This window comes from Triticum aestivum, chromosome 5B (genome assembly GCF_018294505.1).
Source record: "Triticum aestivum cultivar Chinese Spring chromosome 5B, IWGSC CS RefSeq v2.1, whole genome shotgun sequence".
In the NCBI taxonomy this organism is placed as follows: Eukaryota; Viridiplantae; Streptophyta; class Magnoliopsida; order Poales; family Poaceae; genus Triticum; species Triticum aestivum.
In genome coordinates this window covers 262662248-262684847 of record NC_057807.1, presented here as the reverse complement: position 1 = coordinate 262684847, position 22600 = coordinate 262662248, and the positions used below count along the sequence as shown (strand labels likewise).

The following is a 22600-nucleotide window of genomic DNA, read 5'->3' as shown; positions in this document are numbered from 1 at the left end:
ACTAAAATAATATGCAGTACTACCAAGCGAATATACCTGGCCCCTTGGGCTGGGCCGGGCCTAATCAAGCCCGATGAAAAAAAACCAGGCCCAGATCTGGCCCGGCCCAGGCGTCAGGCCTAAAAATCAGGCCCAAGCCCGGCCCGCCAGTGTAAAAGACCGCCGGCCCTCGGGCGGGCCTTTTTGTTAAAGTGCTAATATGGTGGGTCCGGGCCCGGCCCGGCCCAGGCTTCAGGCTCAAAATCTAGGCCCGAGTCCGGCCATGGACAAGGTTGGGCCGGGTCGGGTCGGGCCGACCGGGCCGGGCTGCCCATGGCCAGGTCCAACGAATGTCCTGCCGAGTGTCACCACGTTGAGTCGTTGACTCATTTGAGTCCTGGTCATTCAGGACTAGTTTGACTAAACTCTGCAATTTCGAACTGCAATTTCTGTTTCAAAAGTAATTCTGCAACCGCGTGAGAGCTCAGCGAAAACAGCAGGGAGCAGCAGCAGGGCAACCCCCAAGTGCCCCAAACCCTCCGCTTGTAGGGTTTCGTCCTCCCCGTCCGCACCGCCCCCCATGGCCGCCACCTCCCGCGACGCCCCTGTCCCGCCCGCCATGCCGGACCTCGTCCGCGACCACCTCTACTTCGGCGACATCAACGACGCCATCGCGGCCCTCACCGCCTCCCTCCCGGACGGCACATACATCACCCACGTCCTGTCCGTCGTCAGCTCCGCCTCCATCTCCTTCTTCACCGACTACCGCCCGGGCCTCTCCTTACCAACAGAGGAGGCCCGCCGCGTGGTCGCCGGGGAGGACGGAGCGCCCTCGGCGGTGGCCCCAGGGCGGCTGATGCGGGTGGTGGAAAGGACCGGGGAAGGGCTAAGGGTGACGCGGATGGCCGTGCCGCTCAAGGACACGGAGGAGGAGAACCTGCTCGACCACCTCGAGCCGTGCCTCGATTTTATCGACGAGGGGAGGAAGGCGGGCAACGTGCTCGTGCATTGCTTCGCGGGGGTCTCCAGGAGGTACGCTTGCTTATCAACACCTGATTCCGATTGCTTACGTTGTTCTGTGAGCTGTTAGAATAGATATGTGTACAGGACGTAGAGTCCATGTTGTATACGGGCCTTAAGCCGTTTCCTAGTCTGTATATGATCTCTGGTCGTGTCCTATCGTGTAACCGATCTCTGATCGATCTATGCAATATAAATAGACGGCAAGGTGATCCCAAGGGACATCAAGCCTGAATCAATCGATCTCTTGTTTCTTACATGGTAACAGAGCTTTCTCTTCTTCATCACATCTAGATGTCTCTCGTTCCCTTCAGCGTATCCTCAGGAGCTTCTTCCTCAGCCGCCCAGCCCATGACGACCCTCGGCGACAACTCCCGCGAGAAACTTGGGCGCGACAACTTCCTTCTTTGGAAGGCGACGGTCCTGCCCCCGATCCGTGGCGCACAGCTAGACGGATATCTCGACAGAACGCTCGAAGCTCCGGCCAAGACTCTTGAAGTCCAGAAGGCCGACAATCTGGCACCGAGACGGTGCCCAACCCCGAGTACGCTCGCTGGATAGCCGAAGATCAGCAGGTTCTTGGCTCGCTACTGACCTCTCTGTCGCGTGAAGTTCTGACTCAAGTCGTCTCCATGAAGACATCCGCACAGGTCTGGTCAGCCCTTGAGGAGATGTACTCCTCTGTCTCTCGGTCACGAATTATCCAACTTCGGACCCTGTTCGCTGGCACTCGGAAGAACGAGATGACCGCCACCGCGTACTTCACGAAGATGCGGGGCAATGCGGACGAACTTACAACAGCAGGAAAGAAGATGGAATACGATGATCTCATCTCTCAAATCCTTGCTGGATTGGATGCAGAATATAATCGTTTTGTCTCATCCATTGCCGCTAGAACCGATGCCTATTCCTTGAGTGAAATTTATGCTTAGTTCATTGTCTTTGAAGCGCGCCTGGAGTCACAAAATTCTGGGTCACAGCAGTATAATTCGTTGGCAAATCTTGCTGCACGAGGAGGACATGGCAAAGGAAATCGTGGAGGCAAAAACAATGGTGGCGGTCACCGTGGTTGCTACGGCAACAACAACCGCGGAGGCTACAACAACAACAACTACGGCACCAACTACAACCACGGGAAAAACAGCTACCCCCACAATAATCGCGGTGGAGGACGACCAGGACCAGGAGGAGGAGCGAACCTTCCCCGCGGTGAAAGGCCTACTTGCCAGATTTGTGGTAAGGTTGGGCATCCAGCTCATAAGTGCTGGTATCGTTTTGACCCAAATTATGTCACTGAAGAGAGATATGGTGGAGCAGCCACTACTTCATATGGAGTCGACTCAAATTGGTACTTTGATACCGGAGCAACTGATCATATTACAGGGGAGCTCGACAAGCTGACAACACGTACTTGCTACAACGGTCCTGAACAAGTTCATACAGCTAATGGTGCAGGTATGCCTATTAGTCACATTGGTCATGTAGTCGTTAATTCTTTTGATCATACTCGAAATTTTCATCTTAACGACATACGTCATGTTCCCCAAGCCACCAAAAGCCTAGTTTCTGCTAGTCGTTTTGCTTCTGATAACAATACTATTGTGGAAATTCACCCTCGTTCTTTTTTCATTAAGGACCCAACAACGAAGGAAATTCTTCTGCACGGCCCATGTGAGCGTGGTCTTTATCCATTGAAATCGCCTCGCTCACCTCCTTCCTCCGGTATTCAAGTTTTTGGTGCTTCAAGGCCGTCTCTAACAAGATGGCATGATCGACTTGGTCATCCAGCCTCTCCAATAGTCAAACAAGTCCTTAAGAAGTATAATTTACCATGTTCCGTTGAGTCTACTAGTGAGTCCGTGTGTGATTCTTGTCAAAAGGCTAAAAGTCATCAACTTCCGTATCCTAGGTCTTCAAGTATATCTAGTGCTCCTTTAGAGCTAGTATTTTCTGATGTTTGGGGTCAAGCACCCGAGTCTGTTAGTAGAAATAAGTATTATGTAAGCTTCATCGATGATTATAGTAAATTTACCTGGATATATCTCTTACGGAACAAGTCCGATGTGTTTCAATGCTTTCATGATTTTCAACATTTAGTTGAGCAACTTTTTAACACCAAAATCATAGCTATGCAAACTGACTGGGGTGGTGAGTATCACAAACTCAACTCCTTTTTTCAACGTATCGGCATTACTCATCATGTTTCATGTCCACATGCACATCAACAAAACGGTTCCGCCGAGAGAAAGCATCGTCATATTGTTGAGGTTGGACTTGCATTGCTTGCTCATGCCTCTATGCCTCTTAAGTTCTGGGATGAAGCATTTCTTTCCGCTGTCTATCTTATTAATCATGTTCCTAGTCGGGTCATCAATATGCTTTCTCCCCTTGAACGACTCTTTGATGAAAAACCTGATTATTCTTCTCTTCGCGTTTTTGGTTGTGCATGTTGGCCCAATCTTCGACCATATAACACTCGAAAATTAGCTTTCCGCTCTATTCGGTGTGCTTTCCTAGGCTATAGTAACAAACACAAAGGATACAAGTGTCTTGATATTTCCTCTGGCCGTATATATATCTCCCGTGATGTCGTTTTTGATGAATCTGTTTTCCCTTTTGCCCAACTTCATCCCAATGCCGGAGCCCGTCTTAGAGCCGAGATTCTTCTTTTACCTTCTAACCTTCAAAATCCTACGAGTGCTGATCAAGGGGGTGATGATTTGCATGCTCATGTGACTAATCCTACTAATGAACCTGATGGTTGTGTTGACAATACTCAGGAACAGGAAAAATGTCAGCCAAATTTGATGCAAAGTGTCTCCGGTGGCAATGATTTTATGTGTAAGCACATGGCACAGAGAGCGAGGTAGACCGCAGGGGATCACCGACGAGATCGCGCACGTCTGAACCTACAACATCGGGATCGCGCGCGCCTGCAGAACCTGCAGCTGCGGGATCCTATCTCTCTGCAGGCAGGCTGGAAAACCAGGCGCCCACGCCCAGTCACCAGCAGCCACGTATTGTGCATGGGGCCAACCCATCCCATGCCCAACCGAGCATGCCCATGCATGGGAATCGTGGGGCAGGTGCATCTCCTGCACGTATGCCCTCAGAATCATGCGCTGATCAGTCCTCCTCGGATGAAGAGGTTAGATCTTCTGTGGCTTCTTCTGTCCAGGAAATTGTCCAACCTGTACAACTGCCCTCTGTTCTAGATGGTGCTGTTACACATTCACACAACAATATTTTCAGACCCAAGGTAATTACAGATGGACGAGTTAGGTGGTGCAATGTGTGCACGACAGGTGAACCAAGCAGTATCACCGAAGCTCTTCAGGATAAAAATTGGAAGGAAGCTATGGATGAGGAATATTCGGCATTGATGAAAAATAATACTTGGCACCTTGTTCCTGCTCAGAAGGGTGCAAATATTATACCCCCTCTGTCCCAAAATTCTTGTCTTAGATTTGTCTAGATACGGATGTACCTAATACTAAAACGTGACTTGATACATCCGTATTTGGACAAATCTAAGACAAGAATTTTGGGACGGAGGGAGTAGATTGCAAGTGGGTCTACAAAATAAAAAGGAAAGCTGATGGAGAGATTGACAGATACAAAGCACGACTGGTTGCAAAAGGATTCAAACAAAGATATGGGATTGATTAAGAAGACACATTTAGTCCAGTTGTGAAAGCAGCAACAATTCGGTTGATTCTTGCCTTAGCTGTGTCCAACAATTGGAGCCTTCGTCAACTAGATGTGAAGAACGCGTTTCTCCATGGTGTTCTAGAAGAGACTGTGTATATGAGGCAACCTCCAGGGTATGAAGATCCGACTAGGAGACAACATGTATGTAAATTGGATAAAGCTCTCTATGGCCTGAAACAGGCTCCTCGAGCATGGTTTTCTAGACTCAGCTCAAAACTAATGGCTCTAGGATTTTCCTCTTCGCGGGCGGACACATCATTGTTCTTCATAAATCAAGGTGGGATTACAATGTACCTTCTTATTTATGTGGATGACATCATAGTCGCAAGTTCGTCCGATTCTGTAGTTAGCGCCTTGCTCAAAGATCTGCAACGTGATTTTGCTCTTAAAGATTTGGGAAATCTCCATTATTTTCTTGGCATTGAGGTGAAAAGGAAAGATAATGGGATATTGTTGACACAGGAGAAATATGCTAATGACCTTCTGAAGCGAGTTGCAATGCAACACTGCAAGCCATCGGATACACCACTCTCAGTTTCAGAAAAATTATCAATTGAAGATGGTGACCGGCTCAGTGATGATGATGGAACCAGATATAGAAGTATAGTGGGAGCATTGCAGTACTTGACCTTGACAAGACCAGATATTGCTTTTGCTGTGAACAAAGTTTGTCAGTTTCTTCATTCACCCACTAGCGTACATTGGACTGCAGTTAAGAGAATTCTGCGATATGTTAGAGGTACGGTTGGAGTAGGACTAAAAATTACAAATTCCAAGTCTACTCTTGTCAGTGCCTTCTCAGATGTGGGCTGGTAGTCCTGATGATCGTAGATCCACCGGTGGTTTTGCTGTATATTTTGGTGACAATCTTGTTTCTTGGAGTGCACGAAAGCAGGCAACGGTGTCAAGGTCAAGCACTGAAGTGGAGTACAAATCCCTAGTCAATGCAACGTCTGAGATCATTTGGATCCAAACACTTCTCAAGGAGCTCAGAGTCAATCAGCCTAGGGCCGCATGTCTGTGGTGTGACAATCTTGGAGCAACATATCTCTCGTCTAACCCAATATTTCATGCTCGGACTAAACATATTGAGGTTGATTATCACTTTGTTAGAGAGAGAGTTGCAGACAAGCTTCTTGAGATCAGATTTATTCCCTCCGGCGACCAGGTAGCGGATGGCTTCACCAAAGCACTTGCTACTAGACAGTTAGAAGTATTCAAGCGCAATCTTAACTTATAGACAAGTTATGATTGAGGGTATGTGTTAGAATAGGTATGTGTACAGGACGTAGAGTCCATGTTGTATACGGGCCTTAAGCCGTTTCCTAGTCTGTATATGATCTCTGGTCGTGTCCTATCATGTAACCGATCTCTGATCGATCTATGCAATATAAATAGACGGCAAGGTGATCCCAAGGGACATCAAGCCTGAATCAATCGATCTCTTGTTTCTTACATGAGCCCCTTGTTTTTACTGTCTCAGTCTAAATGCCTGATCAAGGAGAAGTTTATGATACGTTGCTATCATCATCAATAATCTGCCATCTAACTTATCAGTTTGTTCTGTAAAATTTCTGTTTGTGTGGTGCTCCAACTGGCTACATCTGGTAAATGTGGATTAAAATGTCCACTTGCTATGGCGATTATGTTCCAATCCTGTTTATGTATGCATGTGTATGGGAGGGACATGTCGTGAACACTCGCAATAACTGTAAATAAAACTAGTAGCTGGACACTTAGCTAAACACTGTGTATTTTGCTGAATAGAAAATACACATCTTATTTTTGGCTAAATACACAGTTAATAGCTTTTTTTTTCAACTACACGTCTCACTCGGCACACACACACATTTATCAGCATTAGGGCATATTTGGTTGCCCTCCACTCTTTACCACACTTTTGTGCCATAAGTGTGGCATGCCATAGTTTTTGTGGTGGCCAAACTGGTCCCCACACTTGTGGCCAAAGTTAGTATGGCAAAGTGTGGAAGCCAACCAAACATGCCTTATGTCCTTGCAAGGGAACATACTAACCCCCCTTTACCGGGTATAACTAGCTGGAGTGCTGGACTACTAGGCTAATAGAAATTTTTACAGAAGAAACTGATGGTTAAGTGTGGCATTTTGGTTAATGCCTATTATCTCATACTGCTTTCTCAAATGTGTCTTGTATAACAAGCATGTGGACTGTTTGTACAGAAGTGTTTGTCTGTTAGAGTACGTAATGGGCCTAATGGGCCCATTAGTCTTAGGGTTAATTAGAGATAAGGGTCGCTTGCTTAGGGGTCAAGTAAGCCTTGTTTGGGAGTCAAGTAAACCTCTTTGTATAAAGAGAGGAGATGTATCAATCTAATCAAGCAAGAATTAAGAAGGAAATCCCTTCCCTCTTGCTCGGCCGTGGGCAAAAATGCCTTGGCCGGCCCTCTCGTGCCCTCCTTCTAGCAACACCATAACAATTTGGTATCAGGTAGCTCAGTTCCGATCATGTTTTTGCCGCCGCCCACCTCGTCGCTTCCGCTGCCGACCATCACCACCGCGCCGCTGGCCATCTACATCGCGCTGTTGCCCTCCTCGTCCGCGCCGCTGGTCGCATCCTCCGGCGCCGCCACCGCCCAGATGCCGGCGCCCTCCACCGCACCACCGGCCGCCGCCTACACCCCGGAGGAGATCACCGGGGTCCTCAACGACCTCGTCACAGCCGTCCAGGGGATCCGGCTGTACCTGGCCAGCCCCTACGGGCCGCCGCCGCCCCTGCCGCCGACCGTCGCCGTCGGGCCGCTGGCCCTGCCGTGGTACTCGCCGCCCGCCACCCCGCAGTGGCCGCAGTGGCCGGCTAGAAAGCATGGACACGGCAGGAATTGCCGATCTGCCGTTCTGATACGGCGGGATACGGGGACACGGCGGGATACGGCAGGATACGCGTGTCCCCAGTATCCCCTGATTTTCGATTAAAAAGAAAGAAAAAAATGAGGGGATACGATGGGATACATCCGTGACACGGTTGGGACACGGCCTGGCCCAATAACAGGCCCAAAACGAAACCCTATGTTAAGTCGCATGCATCTCTTCCACACAAAAGCGATGTGCTCCCAGGTCGCAGCCTCTCCTGGATCGAAGCCGCCTCCTCCTGGATCGAAGCCACCGCCGCCTGGACTCAACGCTGCCACCGGCGGCGACACCTGCACTCGACCGGCGACTGCTACCCCACAGTACCAGCAGGCAGCAGCCTCTCCTCCCAACGGCAGGTAACCCTCCCCAATCTCCAAACCCAGCAGCCTCTCGCCTCTCCTCAACTTCTTCATCTCTTTTATTCTGATTCCTTCCATTGAACTAATGGAGGGTGTGCTTGCTGCTCTTTGAATGATTGTAGTAATCATGCTGCTATTTCAATGCTTTTGCTGCCGGCCTGCTGCCGCTGCTGCTGACTTGCTGTTGCCTGTTGTACCCATGTCATGTTTGCTAGTTTCTAGTTGAATGCTTGTGCTGCTGTTGAACTTGAATGATGATTGATGAATACTTGCTCCTTGTACTGCTTGATGTTAGGTTGCATGGCATGGGGGGATGAGGATCAATCAAGGACTTGATAAAAAGAGACATCAAATGGGGCAGGATTCTCTATTTTGATTTCTTTCTCATTAATTTTCTGTCTTAACTCTATATTACATGGCATATTTTTATTTTATTTTATATATACTCGCCGTATCCCCGAATGGCTGTTTCTGAAAAATGCCGTATCCCGTATCCCCGTATGCGTATCCCCGTCTTTCCGTCCCCGTGTCCGTGCTTTTTAGGTGGCCGGCGCCGGCTCCCAACGCGCCTGCAGCACCCATCGCCGCGCTCGCCAAGCCACTGCAGCAGCCGCTGCAGCTGCCATCTATCGCCACCACCGCCCAGCCCTAGATGCAGTGGCAGCCGCCGCTCCTCGCGGCCTCCGCCGCGCCCGGCGCTCCGCTGCAGCAGCCGCTGCAGCTGCAGCCGCCACCGCCGGTCAGCTCTGGCCCCGCATCGACCGCGCCGGCGGGAGTCCCGCTCCACCAAGTCCAGTCCCCGCCGTCGCCGTCACCGCTTCCGTCTTGGATCGCTACCCGCCACGTGTCGGCGGTGGTGAGGCTGCAGGCTGCTGCGCGCGGCCTCCTAGCGCGTTGGTGTGTGCGGGAGATGCGTGGTCTGCAGCCGTCGCTCCTCCAAGTTGCCCTTCACTGCGCAAGCAAAGGATCTCGATCTCATCCGCTGCGTCGGGGATCTTGGGCATGCGGTTTCCCCCATGGGCGACGGGTATGCTGGGGGCGCACCCCTTCTCGTCATTCTCCATCGCAAGCCCTCCACTCTTCCCTGTGCGGTGCAAACCAACAGCCGTCCGGCAGGGAGAAGGCATGGTGTCACCGATAGCAGCGCACCGCGTAGCACCACTGCATTCCGCCATCGGACGCCGCGAGGGTGCCTCTGCTGGTCACTCTTGCGACCACTTCCAGGTGGTCATACACATGCACTCTTTTTGTCCAGGTGGTGTCCATGGGGATCCAGGTGGCTGTACACGTGCACGTCCGACGTGTGGATGCTGTCCACTTTTTGTTAAGGGGTCCAAAATCAGTCCATTTCAGGTTGAGAATAATAAAACAAGCCGAGATGTAAAAGGCTTGTTTTTAGGTGTTAGGTTTGTGTTGCGTCGAGTCATGGTTATAAGTTGGTTAGGCTGCAGCTCGAGGACAAGCTGCATGTCCAGGTGGGGTGTAGTGTTAGAGTACGTAATGGGCCTAATGGGCCCATTAGTCTTAGGGTTAATTAGAGATAAGGGTCGCTTGCTTAGGGGTCAAGTAAGCCTTGTTTGGGAGTCAAGTAAACCTCTCTATATAAAGAAAGGAGATGTATCAATCTAATCAAGCAAGAATTAAGAAGGAAATCCCTTCCCTCTTGCTCGGCCGTGGGCAGAAAGGCCCTTGGCCGGCCCTCTCGTGCCCTCCTTCTAGCAACACCATAACATTGTCAGTGGGACAATACACGACTAAAAATTGATTTTGAATAGGTTAGTCAATACAGATCAATCCATATAGTTAAAACATTGCTACTGCATCTAAACTGGTCCATTTTATGCTACTGAAAGATGTAGACATTTGCAAGATAAGCATGGCTGTCCGCTGTTGAACTGTTTTTTCCCCGCACACCAACCAGAACAAAGAGGTGAAGGCTGGTGATAGTGATGTTAAGCTAGAAAGAAAGGGACCATGCCTATCAACGCAAAACCGGTGGATGCTGCTAATCTGGAGCACCCCTGTCAGGCATAATAAAATTTTAAATCTGACCTGCTGAGGCTGTGGGCAGTCTGAGGCATTTTGTAAGCTCCAGGCCGCATTGCATATCTCATTTTTTTTTTCTCTCAGAAAGCAAAATGCTACTGTACTAGTTAAGAGAGCAGAAAGCGGTCGTCTCATCCTTAAGACTCCACACTCCAGCATGCCTCTTCAGTTTAAGAGGGGAGTGGTGTTTTGGTGTTGTTCCGGTGAGAAGAGGTGGACACGAAACAAAGTATTCTTGAAGTCCCACATCGATGTGTTTGTGCGTGGCCAGAGGAAGCCAGCAGGCTTCACCGTTTCCTATGGTGAACCACGTTGGGAGTTCATGGCAGATAGTTGGTATTTGTTGAGTTACCTAGGTGCCAATCTGTGCTAGCCTGGCTATGTGTGGGAGGTTTGAACACAGTCCGGTACGACACGCTGACAGCTAAAGCATTTGAGAGTTAGGTTGTGAGTGGTGGCGGATGGAGGAGTTTCGAAATGTGGTTGGTGACTGTGGCGTTGCTTCAGTTTGCCATATACTTTGGCTATGATGAGCTTATCAGTGTTGCCCCTAGCGATGGGGAGCCATGGGTATGATTTGCAAGAGGATATTTTTTTTAACTCGCCGGAGCAAGATGGCTGCAGCATGTCTCTCGATCAACTTGTGATGGATTGCGGCTAGCATAGAATTGTCAGGCAAGCAAGGTGCTGTTGAAACTGACTTGCAGAGCTGATAAACCCATGAAGCGCCACCTCTTCTCAGGGTCACACCGGTCTAACATATGTCCAATTGTAATGGAATTCGACAAGCTAAGCAGAAGTTTCTTGTAGTTGAAACTTTAATCTTCTTGTGAAGGGGGCCAAATCTTGTTTTAACTGGTGCATATGGCTTAATGCAATTCCATATTTTTATCGGTGTTCTTTATTATTTGTAATCCTGCTATACTAAGTTAATGATAAGTTTAGTGAGTTCTAGTATAAAAGATATTCTTAGTCACATGGGATTTTATGTTTTTGAGCTTAAGAATGTTTAGCAAGTAAGAAAGCTGACAACTCATGGCTCTTGGTAACCAATTATTATAGGATGCATTGCAATTTCCACATGTAACTTCCTATTTGATGTGCCAGAAATGGGGAATGTGTATTTTTCACTTATAATGATGCCATTCACGTTCACTATATAACATCTATTTGGAATTTATATCATGCTGCAGTGCTACCATCACCACAGCATATCTAATGAGAACAGAGCAGAAGTCTCTTGAAGGTATGAATTTTTTTTTTGGATCAAATTTTTTAATACACTAATCTTTAGTTTGTACGTTGCTGAATTATCTGATCCAACCTTTTATAATCCATGTGGCATTCACTACTTTATTCTTTTTCCAGAAGCACTAGAGTCCTTGAAGGAAATTAATGAGTCTGTTTGCCCAAACGATGGTTTCCTCGACCAGGCAAGCTATCATTATGAATTGGTCGCACTATATCTCACTAGATTTCTTCTATTAAGTCGAATTTCCTATACCTTGCAGTTAAAATTGTTTGAAGAAATGGGTTTCAAGGTTGATACTTCAAGTCCTTTATACCGGCGCTTCCGCTTAAAATTGTTAGGTTGGTCATTTTCCAACATTTATTTTGAAAAATGGAGGCAGAGAGATCTATCCTTTTGTCAGGTTCCCCATCTCATATCATATGCTTGCCTTTGTGCTCCTTATAATTCTTGTGGTTGCAGGGTGCTGCTCTTGCTGAAAATAAAACAACTTTGTCATAGATTCTGTAGAAAATGATCATATCAAGCAGTGATATTTCTCAATCTTAGCAGCACACTGATTAAGTGTTTGCCTATTACTTGTCGCAGGTCAGTCCTACAAAGTTGGAGAGAAAATAGGGAACCATGTATTTGAAGACGATCCTGGAGTTGCTCGACAGCCTAATCCTACCCAGGAATCATCAGGCAAGGAGAAGACCCTTAAAACAGCATACCGCTGCAAGAAATGCAGGAGGATCGTTGCTGCACAGGACAATGTTATCGGCCACACTCCTGGTGAAGGCAACTCGAGCTTTGAGTGGCACGACAAGAGGAAAGGCCACACACACAACAAGGAACAAGATTGCTCTTCTCTGTATGTTGAGCCTCTAAAGTGGATGACTCCAGGTAAAGTCATCTCTTGCAGGAACATAGTGCGTTCACATATATGTATATTGATCCATAGCATATCACCAGTCTGTTCATTATCTGATGTTGCTCATGATGAAGCAGTAGAAGATGGTGCTTTGGAGGGGAAGCTGTCGTGCATCCACTGCGGGGCGCGCCTAGGGTACTTCAACTGGTCAGGGATCCAGTGCAACTGTGGCAGCTGGATCACCCCTGCCTTCCAAATTTCCAAGAGCAAAGTTGATGTAAGCACCATCTAGATCTTCTCCCATGGGCTAACAGATTCGGTGGGTTTGTCGGGGGGTGGTGTAACATATCGTCCGAACGTCATGCATTGGATCACAAGGAGCAAAAGCTGGAGCCTGCTTCATGTATTCACCCATTGCACTCTGAAATACTGTACGTCACAACAGCTACGTGAGAAGTTTAACACATCATAGTGAAGCAGTCACAGATCCTAAACGTTTACTACCTGCTTTTTCATTAATTAAGCGGCAACCTGATATACTTTTAGAGTTGTAGGGAATTCAAGAGTGTAGTGTATACTAGTGTAGTGAGATGGAGTGGTGTGGGGCGGCTTGCAAGGGGTTGTTGAGTGGGTGAGTGGAATGACTTGTGGTGGAATAGAGTCGGTTGGTTATGATGCGTTACACCACAAATGGGTATGAGAGCATATGTATAGAGTCCAAAATCTGACCGTTACTGCAAAAAGTAATTGGGCTAGGACGTGCCGGGAGAAAACTTGAGGAACTATTGAAACAGTTCAAATAAATTTGAAAGTCCAAGGCACCATTCAAAATCAGAGAAAATATAGTACTTGAAAGGTGAAAAGTTGAGCGATGGCTCCGAATGAAAAATGCAACACCTTTTTTCCGAACATAGAACACAATTTCTTTATTTGAAACGGAGGCAAAAAGTTTTGCCTCATCGATTAATTAAGAAGAAGAGAATTGCCTAGTTAATTTAAAAAAAACTGGGCGAAAACCTACACAAACGGAGCACGGACTAACTACTCACATGGCAAGAAACCCCACAACTGCACACTCGGCCCTTGCCAAACTTTCTGAATGCACAACATCCACAACCCCGACACTGCTACTATGCCAAGTGAATCCCGACAAGAACGCCTCGACACAGGACATCATGTACCTCCCAATCCAAGAGGACATGCTGAGAGACCAAAGATCATCCATCAAGCAGCCACAGACGCCTTGCCTATGACACCACTCTTGCATTTGCCCACCTTCTTTTGTTTGCCCCTTATTGGCGTCCCCGTCAGGAGGCAAGCAATCGACTTGCCCAAATCAGGTCTAGCAACCTCCACGCTAGCGAGCAAGTCACAAAGTTCCTTCACGAAGAGAGCATCTGGATTTGGAGTAGGTGCCAACACACTTGGCACAATGGCCATGCCACTCACACACATCACCTGCTCAATGGTCGCAGATGAGGAAAGGGCAACAACATTTGAAACTCCACGCTCCATGGCCAACACTTGACTCCCAATGAACTTAGGCGAGCGAGAGATTGCACCGTCCAAATCACTACTCTCCTCCGCAAACAATTTGAAAGTACTAGATAGAACCAATTACTCGGTAGTGCATACAAAATCTCAAAACGAGAAATTGCAGAAAAAGGGAAGTCACATCTTTGAAGTTCTGCATGAAAAAGAGCGAAGGTACCAGACTCTATATTGTGACTCACAAAGAAGCAAACCGAGACGACATGGAAGTGTGGGATCCAAACACATGATGTTTCAAAGGCTTAGCAGTTCTGGAACAAAGAAAATGGTAATTTCGAACTGTAGAATCAGGAATTGTTCTCTAAGTACGAATGACTCAAAGTGCTCAGAAAGCACCAAAAGATAAGTCTTCGGAAGTACCAGAGCTTAGAAAGATTCATACTATACTCCCTTTGTAAAGAAATATAAGACCGTTTAGATCCAGTAAAGGTAGCCAACGGATCATGAGGTATGGATGGATGAAACCGAAGGAAGGTTATGTCAAGTTAAATGTCGATGCTGCGTTTGACGACGATGGTGGTACTGGTGGGACTGGGGTAGTAATCCGAGATGTCACTGGCTTCTTCATCGCCGCGTCGAGCAACGACCTGCAGTGGGTAGCAGATGCGGCTAATGCGGAGGCTCGAGCTCTCAAGGATGGCCTGATTTTGGCAGGTACCATTGGCCGCCATATTCACGAGATTGCTCGGGTTCTGGTTAGTATTTTGAACATTGAGTATGTGCCGGAAGTGGTTAAGTGGGCTTATCGAGGCAGGATTTATAATCTGGTTATTGAGTTTGAGGATGAGAGCCTTCTAGTTGCGCCGGCTCATGAGTCTGACGTGGATATGCACGAGGGTGATGGCAGCGCGGGAGCGCAGGAGCCGCCGGTCGGGGACTCTGGACGACAGTTGTCCAAGGGGCCGGGGTCCGAGACCGCGACGACCGGGGATGGAGCAGCCCCACCCTCCTCGGTGCCTTCGACGACTCTGAGATTTGGGTCTTTCGAGCCCTCTTCTGCACCTCCGAGACTGTGGAGTGATAGGGTCGAGTCTAAGGAGGCTTTTGAGCTCGAGTTGCCTGTTTTGGGGTTTGAGGGTGCTGTGGATACCATTCCTGGGGATCTTGGGGGTTCTTCAATCTCGATCTGGAGGGATGAGGAGGTGAGTCGGCAGGTGGCCACTCCCCCTCGCGCTCAGCACACGGTATCTTCTCAGGAGGTGACGCAACTTGTCGTGCCCGGCTCGTCGGGTGGAGCCCTGGGGCAGGCGGCCTCGGGTTGCTCCCCTTCTGTTGAGGAAGGGGACTCGGGCAGGTGGCTCCCGTGTCCTTTTCTTCGTTGGGAGGGGGTCTGGGGCAGGAGGCCTCGGATACCTCCTCTCCCGTCGCGTCTACCATTCGGTTCGTGGCGCCTTCGGGAGAGGGCTCGGGGCAGGTGGCCTCGGAGCCTTCTCCTCATACGGCGCCTGTGGGGGTGGCTTCTCCGGTGCTTGGTGGGGTGCGAGGGCAGGCGGCCCTTGTACTGCCTCCACCACCCTTCCTGCCGGCCCCGTCCTGCGGGGCGCGCCAGGAGTCTGAGATCTTGGTGAGTGCCGGTCCACTCTCCGGCGAGGCTGTGGGTGATCCCGTGCAGATGGATCGACCTGCTGGTTGGGGTGAGGTAGGAGGCCGAACCCCGACCGCGATCTCTCGGGAGGAGGTCATTGCGTTTGGAGGGATTCAGGATCCGATGTCGGAGGGGCGCCGGGTGAGTGGCCGTCTCCAGGCACAGTCGGACGTGGACGACATTCAGCAGCGGTGCGCCATGAGGGCGGCCAAGCTTCGTGACGTCGAGGTCACTACTGGTTGTATTCCATGCTACGACGCTGATCCGTATGTGGTCCTTACTCACTCCGACGGAGGCCAGGGAGCATTTGGTTACTGGATCTGTCTGGTGGGAGATGGTAGCGCGGGATATCTTCAACCGCTTTGGATGGCGGTCATGTAATAGGATAGGCAATTAGTTTTCCTATCTTTATTTTGCCAGCCGGTTGTGGCTTTACGACTTTTTCTTGTTTTAGCGTCGAGGCTCTATGTGAGCTCGCCTTTATTTTGTTCCAAGACTCTATGACATTGTTGAACCTATTTTATTTATTTAAGTGGCCGCATGCATCGTTCTGATGCAGAGGCCGGAGAGTCCCCCCTTTTCAAAAAAAAAAAAACCATTGGCCGCCATAACGTGATTCTTGAAGCTGATTGTATGGAGGTGATCTATGTAATGCTCAATGGGTGTAACTCGCTAGGACAGGCAGCTGCCATCTATGAAGAATGTTCTTTCCTTAGTCGAAATTTTTCTTCTATTACTATTAATCATTGTCCTACAGTGGCGGATCCAGGAATTCAACTTCAGGTGTTCAAATTTTTTTGTCCTAGCAGAGAAGCATTTTTTTCTCCTAACAGTTCTTTTTACTGCGTTTGGACGCCATGCATCCTGTCCGGCTTATCCATGCCCCCAACTGCGCTGGGTTCTTGTACCATCCCGACTGCCAGCAACGCTTGTGCTCGATTTGGATGAGGAAATACTACTTATGCAGCTCCAAAAATAACACAAGTGATATATGTGTCCACTCTATACTCTATATACGAAAAAATTTGTAGAAAATTTTGGGTGTACATCCGTACACCCAAGACCCTATGTGGATCCGCCCCTGTTGTCCTAGAAAGGCCAATATGGGGGCAGACGTTTTGGCTAGCAAGGTGGAGTGTGATCGATCCATTGTTTGGCTATCGGAGCCTCCAAATTTTCTTGTCAATGTTTTGGCAAACGTTAATCCATATTTGAGCATGAAATATAAAATGCCATGATGGCGTATTACCATCAAAAAGAGAAAAGAAATATAAGATCGTTTAGATAACTACTTTAGTGATCTAAATGATCTTATATTTCTTTACAGTGGGTAAGTTGAAAAAAGAGAGTGGATATTCACTAAAAGCGAGCCGAGCTTCATGTAGATAACTTGAAAAATTGTCTGTGAGGGGGGGGGGGGGGGTGTCAGAAATTGTATACGAGAATTAGTTGTGGTACCTTCAATAAACTCATTGAAATGATTAGTCTCAATATTTTTTTGCCATTGGTCCTCTCAAATAGTTGTCATAAATCATCAAAATCAATTAGGGGTGCAATTCATCATATCCGCCACCACCTGTTTCCGATGAACCTTACTTGATCATATAGTGTTTGGTAAACCAAAACATGCCATTGTGTACACTGGGATTGATTGCACCACAATCTTTATTACAAGTTGCTCTTTGTCACACTAGTTTTCTTTTCGAAAGTGCCGGTGCAAACTCTTACAATTTTGTAAAAGCATTTTTGAAAATTGTACATATGATTCGTACACTTGAAATTTGCTTCGTGCACATACGATTTATAACAAACATGAACCAATCGGTTATACATACCGGGTTTGTGAGAGAAAAACGGATTCATAGTACAAACTTGCTTTTAATCACAATAAGTTGCTTCGTGAAAACATTGATTGCAACGTGTACATTTGGATCTAGCTTTGAAGATCGTGTTGTCCACACAACGGTGAAAACAGATTATAGTTTGGACACACGTCTTAAACACATTGCATAGTTTTATTTTTTATTAGGATAACTTCTGCATAACTTTACGTAATCTAAATTGGATGTGTGCATGCATTCCTGGTCGTTGCATTTGTACATGTCCGATTGATGTTTCTAGAGTGCCATGGCATGTGTGAGAGGAGACAGTCGGATGCGCTCGAGTGAACTACAAAAAACCACCACATTGTGCACATCCATTTGAATTTGCCACCACTTTACCTACGGCATAAAAAAATCTACCGTAGTGGTAGATTTGGACTATTCAGAAGCTTCCTTACTCAAGCACATGAAGCAGTAATCTCCGGGGATTGCTCATCATGTCGGATGCCAACCATACTCATTTCGGAACACAAATTCCTTTTCCCCCCAACCCTACAGGAATTGAACTGCTTTCAATGTAAGCCTTTCAAATTTCATGTGGATTTGTTCCCAAAAGAAAGCAGCATGCACATTACAGTTACAGCTCTGCACTCTGTTGACATACACACCGTAGCAACGCTTCACTATAGGACTAGGTCTCGCCTCTTCTTCGGGTTCGATGGCTCCGCACCGCCCGTTCCTTTCCTCATCATCGCCACGAACTCCGAATAGTCTATCCTCCCATCCTGCATACGTCGTCAAGAAAACAGTTTCAGTTCCTTTCGATGCATTTACCATCTACTATTGTTTTGAATGCATTTTTCTTTCTTACGTTGTCGGAATCAGCTTCAGCAATGACATCCTTGAATTCCTCGGCGTCGAACAACTTCTGCTCTTGTAAGGCTTGCTCCAGCTCTTCTTTTGTGATGTACCTGCAAGAGGTATATGAGCCTCCAAAAATCTTGAATCCAGGAGCCTGAGATGTACTATCTCTGTTTCTTTTCTTTTTCCAGAAAATACTACCTCTGTTTCTAATCTAAATGTAAAATATTTTGGCAGTTTAAATTGAACAGCCAAAACGTTTTACATTTTGGAACGAGGTTGTGTTAATTATCAGTTTCTCTTTTTGCGGGCTAATTATCAGTTTGTTGGTGCTTAAACTTACCCACTGTTGTCCTTGTCGAAGTATTGGAACGCGGTGTAGAGGTGCTCTTCCCTGTCCATTCTGTTCATGTGCACCGTCGCGGTGACGAACTCCTCGTAGTCGATCAATCCATTGCCGTCGGCATCGGCCTGGAAATCGAAGCAGAAAATTATTTCTGTTCATGTCAATACGTATATGTAACACCACGTCGTTGATTGTGTCATCTGAATTAAGACTCACTGCTTCCATCAGTTGCTGAATTTCATTGTCCGAAAACTTGTTGCCCTGCTTGGCCAGCCCGTTCTTGAGCTCTTCGAGGGTGATGGTGCCGCTGTTGTCCTTGTCGATGCTCTTGAACATCTCCTTGAGCCCCTTGATCTCCTCCTCTGACAGGCACCCGGCAATGACCTACACAAAGTTCACCGCAAAGTATCAAAGATTAGTTAGTTACCTGAAGAAGCGTTGTTAATGTCAGTCCATGTGCCTACTCTCAGTGCGGCTTTCTTGAACTGGTTCATGGCCACGAACTGCTTCATCCTGTCTAGAACGACGTTGTCGAGCGGCGTGTCGGGGGCGTCTCCGTCTTCCTTGATCCATGGGTGGTCTGAAAAAGCTCAAGTTATTTTTCAGGGCATCGATTGCCTTCGTCATGTAGTACGACAAGCGTGCACGAAGCTAGCATCTGACAGGAGGAAAAAAGAACATGCACAAGTGGCTTACTGAGGACTTGGATGGCCGTAAGCCTATCCTTGGGGTTGATTTGGAGCATCTTCCTGACAAGATCCTTGGCCCCGGGGGAGATGTTGGGCCACGGATCGCTGACGAAGTCGACTTCCCCGCGCAGAATGGCGGTGAAGATGGCGTTCTCAGTCTCCGCCCAGAAGGGTGGGACGCCGGAGAGGAAGATGTAGAGCATGACGCCCATGCTCCAGACGTCAGCCTCGTGCCCGTACTTGCGCTTGAGCACCTCCGGGGCGATGTAGTAGGCGCTGCCGACGATGTCCTTGAACACCTCGCCTTCCTTGAAGAAGACGGAGAGGCCGAAGTCGGTGGCCTTGATGGGCGACGACTCGTCCCTGTTGAGCATCAGGAAGTTCTCCGGCTTCAGGTCCCGGTGCATCACCCCCATGGAGTGGAAGGTGTGCACGGTCCCGACCACGGACCGGAGCAGCGAGGCGGCGGCGCGCTCCGTGTAGTGCCCCTTGGCGATGATCCGGTCGAAGAGCTCCCCGCCGGCGCACAGCTCCATCACCAGGTGCACGTTGTGCTTGTCCTCGTAGGCGCCGCGGAGGTCCACGATGTTGGGCTGGCCGGAGAGGTGGCACATGATCTCCACCTCGCGGCGGACGTCCTCCACGTCCTCCGCGCCCGACAGCTTCCGCTTCGCGATCGTCTTGCACGCGAGCTTCTCCCCCGTCTCCGTGTGGGTGCACAGGTAGGTCACGCCGAACTGGCCACGCCCGAGCTCATCGCCGATGGTGTACGTCGCGCGCACGTCCTCCATGGGTCGCCCGAGAACCTCGCCCACGGGGGCCGGCGGCTTGGCATTGGGGTCCGCCTTGGTTGCCGGAGAGGCGGGCTCGGCCTCGGCGGCGGCAGGAGCCGGGCCATCGTTGGTCGGTGCGTTGTCCCCGCGCGGCGTCTTTGGGGGCGCCGGCGGCTCTGCCTCGGCCGCCGCGTCGGCAGCGGCAGCCTGCCCGGCTCCGTTTGTGCAGCATTGGCCCATGGCTGCGGGGAATGCGCGCTGGCCGCTCCGAGGGAGGAGAGGCAGGCACAGACATGCATGAAGAGTACGCACGCGCACACATGCACAAACCAAAGTTCGGAGATGGGTTTCGTTATCTTTGCCACACAAAAAATGGTTTTGAGCTTGGATGGTTGGGAGTGAATGGCGGGAAGGAGGAGGATTATTATGCTGGTGTCACAACCTGAACCTGAAGCTGTCGAATTCTTCAGTTATGTGTAGCATTCCTCGCAATACCGCTTTGATTGGATCCTACGGCTCACATGGCTCCTCTCCTGACCTCGTCGCTGAGCCGTCAGATCCCTTTTAACTATTATAGAGTGGTTATTCTTGTTATTTACTCCTTCCGTTTCAAAATATAAGGTGTATAGTTTTTCAAAAATCAAATATATTCATGTTAGACCAAGTTTAAAAAGAAAATTAAAGTAACAAATTTGTAGCGTTAGATTCATCACAGAAAGTATTTTTATATTTTATTTATTTTGTATTATAGATGTCAATATTTTATTTTATAATTCTGATCAAACATACACAAGTTTGACTTGCACAAAAATCGATACACCTTATATTTTGAAAGGGAACAGGTACCTTAACCGCTGTAGTGGGTAATGAACCGCCTATATAAGCAGGTGGTTTAACAAGCTACTCAGCTCATTAAGGCTTGTGCTCATTAAGCCTCAGCTCATTAAAGCTTGTGCTCATTAAGCCTCAGCTCATTAAGCTTAACATGCAGAAAATCTGCTCGACTCTGTTCATCTAGAACTCATTAAGCCCATGAGCACCCACAAGAGCTCGTTAATAAACTACGACGTGTCACGGTCTATGGGATGTGAGTGTAGATGTGGTTTTTACGAACGAAAATGATGACTATAGTAGAAGGTGCACTAGTTGCCTCCTATGGGCTAGGTTGGGCAGACGGGGGAGGTGCTACAATGATGTTGCCACATAAGATAAACATATATCTTGTGTTGTACTAACGAGTTTAATGAGCTGCTTGTGACACTCGTTAGCTCGTTTGTTAAAACTCATTAAGCTTAACAAGCTGAAATCAGCGACTTGTTATGTTCATTAAGAAGCGAACTACAAGCTTAACAAACCAAGCTATCGAGCGCCCATTAAGCTCACGAGCTACAAGCTTTTGGTCCAGCCTTATAAGCCAGGTTGTGGCTGGTGTGGAGTACGTTGAATTGTCTATTTCCTAATGGATGGACTCGATACCTTGTAGCTACAGTAATGTAGAAATGGCCTCCTTGGTTTGAACTTAAAACCCTACCTTGTTCCCTTTATTACCATATTTACTGTCCCAAATTCCCCTTGATCCAATCCGGGTCCTAAACAAATTGGTATTCGAGCTCAAGTTCCTTGGTGGCGTTTTCTATTGGTGATTTTTTTCGTCAGATTGATCAAATACCACCCTCTTGCAGTGGCGGTTTTGAGTGATTCTGGCAGCACGGGCGGCGGTGTTTGTGGCGCGAGTGGCGGTGGTTGTTCCGGTGTAGATCAGTTGACTGGAGTGGTTGTTCAAGAACATCTCTCGTTCGATAAAATTCCATGTCTAGCTCTGATACATGCAGCATGGAGATGAGAATCGTTGGCGGCGGTAGGATCCTAACATGGGACAGGTTGTTGGCTTGTTTAGTGGTAAAATTCCTCACCTATTTTTTAGATCAAGGAGATGGGGAGGAGCAACAAGAACATCAATGAGGCAGATTTGCAGGAAGTTTTGTCTATGAAAGAAGAATTAATGGTTTTTTAAAGGACAACGCAACCCTACAGAAAGACGTCTCCAAATCACAAGAGGATGTTCAGTCTATTGGATCCAAGTAATGTGAGATTTCTCTGCAAGTTGAAGGAGTGGAACAAGCAGTAGTATAATTGGGCAAACAACTGTCAGCTATGAGTACAATGTTGTAATCGATTGTCCCACAAACAAGTGCAAACAAGTAGAAACAAGTCAGAAGAGAGAACTGGCCACACTGTCAAATTTCCTCTACAACCAGAACAAGTATAGAGCAAATTGCTAGAAATGAACAATTGACTTGGAAAAGGATAAGGAAAGGACCAAACAAATAGAAGACCTACAGTTACATAATTTACCATCCATTCGTACCGATGACAACACCTAGTTTTCAACAACATCATGCTTATGAAAGCACATGTGTTGTGGGCACACCTGTAGCAGATCATGAAAGAGTCCATACTCCAGCATTTCAATAGTTTCATCAGAACAGGAGAGACAATTATGGCAAGGGTATTATAGAACGCATGCACGGTTCATGAAATCCCTGACTAAGGGACCAAAGATTGATTTCCCCAAGTTTGAGGGCATTGATGTAGTAGAACGGATAATGTAGTGTAATACATATTTTCAGCTGTGCAAATCTAGATGAATATACTCCCTCCATTCCTAAATATAGGGTGTATAGTTTTTGGCACGAAAATTAAAGAACACACATGGAGGGAAAATTTCACAAGTTATGGGCGAGATTACACCTGACTAATTGACATGAGTAAATAGAGGAGCTTGCCTGATATAAGGAAATGTAATCAAATTCCTAAAGAAAATTATCCAAACGAGTGGTGCAACGCAATGCACCTTATATTTCGG

At 47.9% G+C, this 22600-nt stretch overlaps 2 protein-coding genes and 1 non-coding gene across 3 annotated transcripts; 2 read left to right on the top strand and 1 right to left on the bottom strand.

Annotated features, from left to right (window-relative positions):
• The first annotated feature begins 461 nt into the window (after window positions 1–461).
• LOC123111275 (dual specificity protein phosphatase 12) lies at window positions 462–12629 on the top strand. The gene is made up of 6 exons (XM_044532036.1): window positions 462–1011; window positions 11198–11250; window positions 11373–11437; window positions 11516–11594; window positions 11842–12138; window positions 12244–12629. The coding sequence occupies exons 1-6, from the start codon at window positions 560–562 to the stop codon at window positions 12396–12398; spliced, it is 1101 nt and encodes a 366-aa protein (XP_044387971.1). The 5' UTR covers window positions 462–559; the 3' UTR covers window positions 12399–12629.
• Window positions 1809–1937, top strand: LOC123118155 (small nucleolar RNA Z247). Its single transcript, XR_006457758.1, has one exon. It is a non-coding gene; the product is annotated as a small nucleolar RNA Z247 (small nucleolar RNA).
• A 4902-nt stretch (window positions 12630–17531) lies between the features above and the next one.
• Window positions 17532–20116, bottom strand: LOC123115956 (calcium-dependent protein kinase 25-like). The gene is made up of 6 exons (XM_044536984.1): window positions 18969–20116; window positions 18737–18852; window positions 18489–18656; window positions 18270–18397; window positions 17937–18036; window positions 17532–17850 (listed from the first exon to the last, which is right to left on the bottom strand). The coding sequence occupies exons 1-6, from the start codon at window positions 19972–19974 to the stop codon at window positions 17749–17751; spliced, it is 1620 nt and encodes a 539-aa protein (XP_044392919.1). The 5' UTR covers window positions 19975–20116; the 3' UTR covers window positions 17532–17748.
• Between the last annotated feature and the right edge of the window lie 2484 nt (window positions 20117–22600).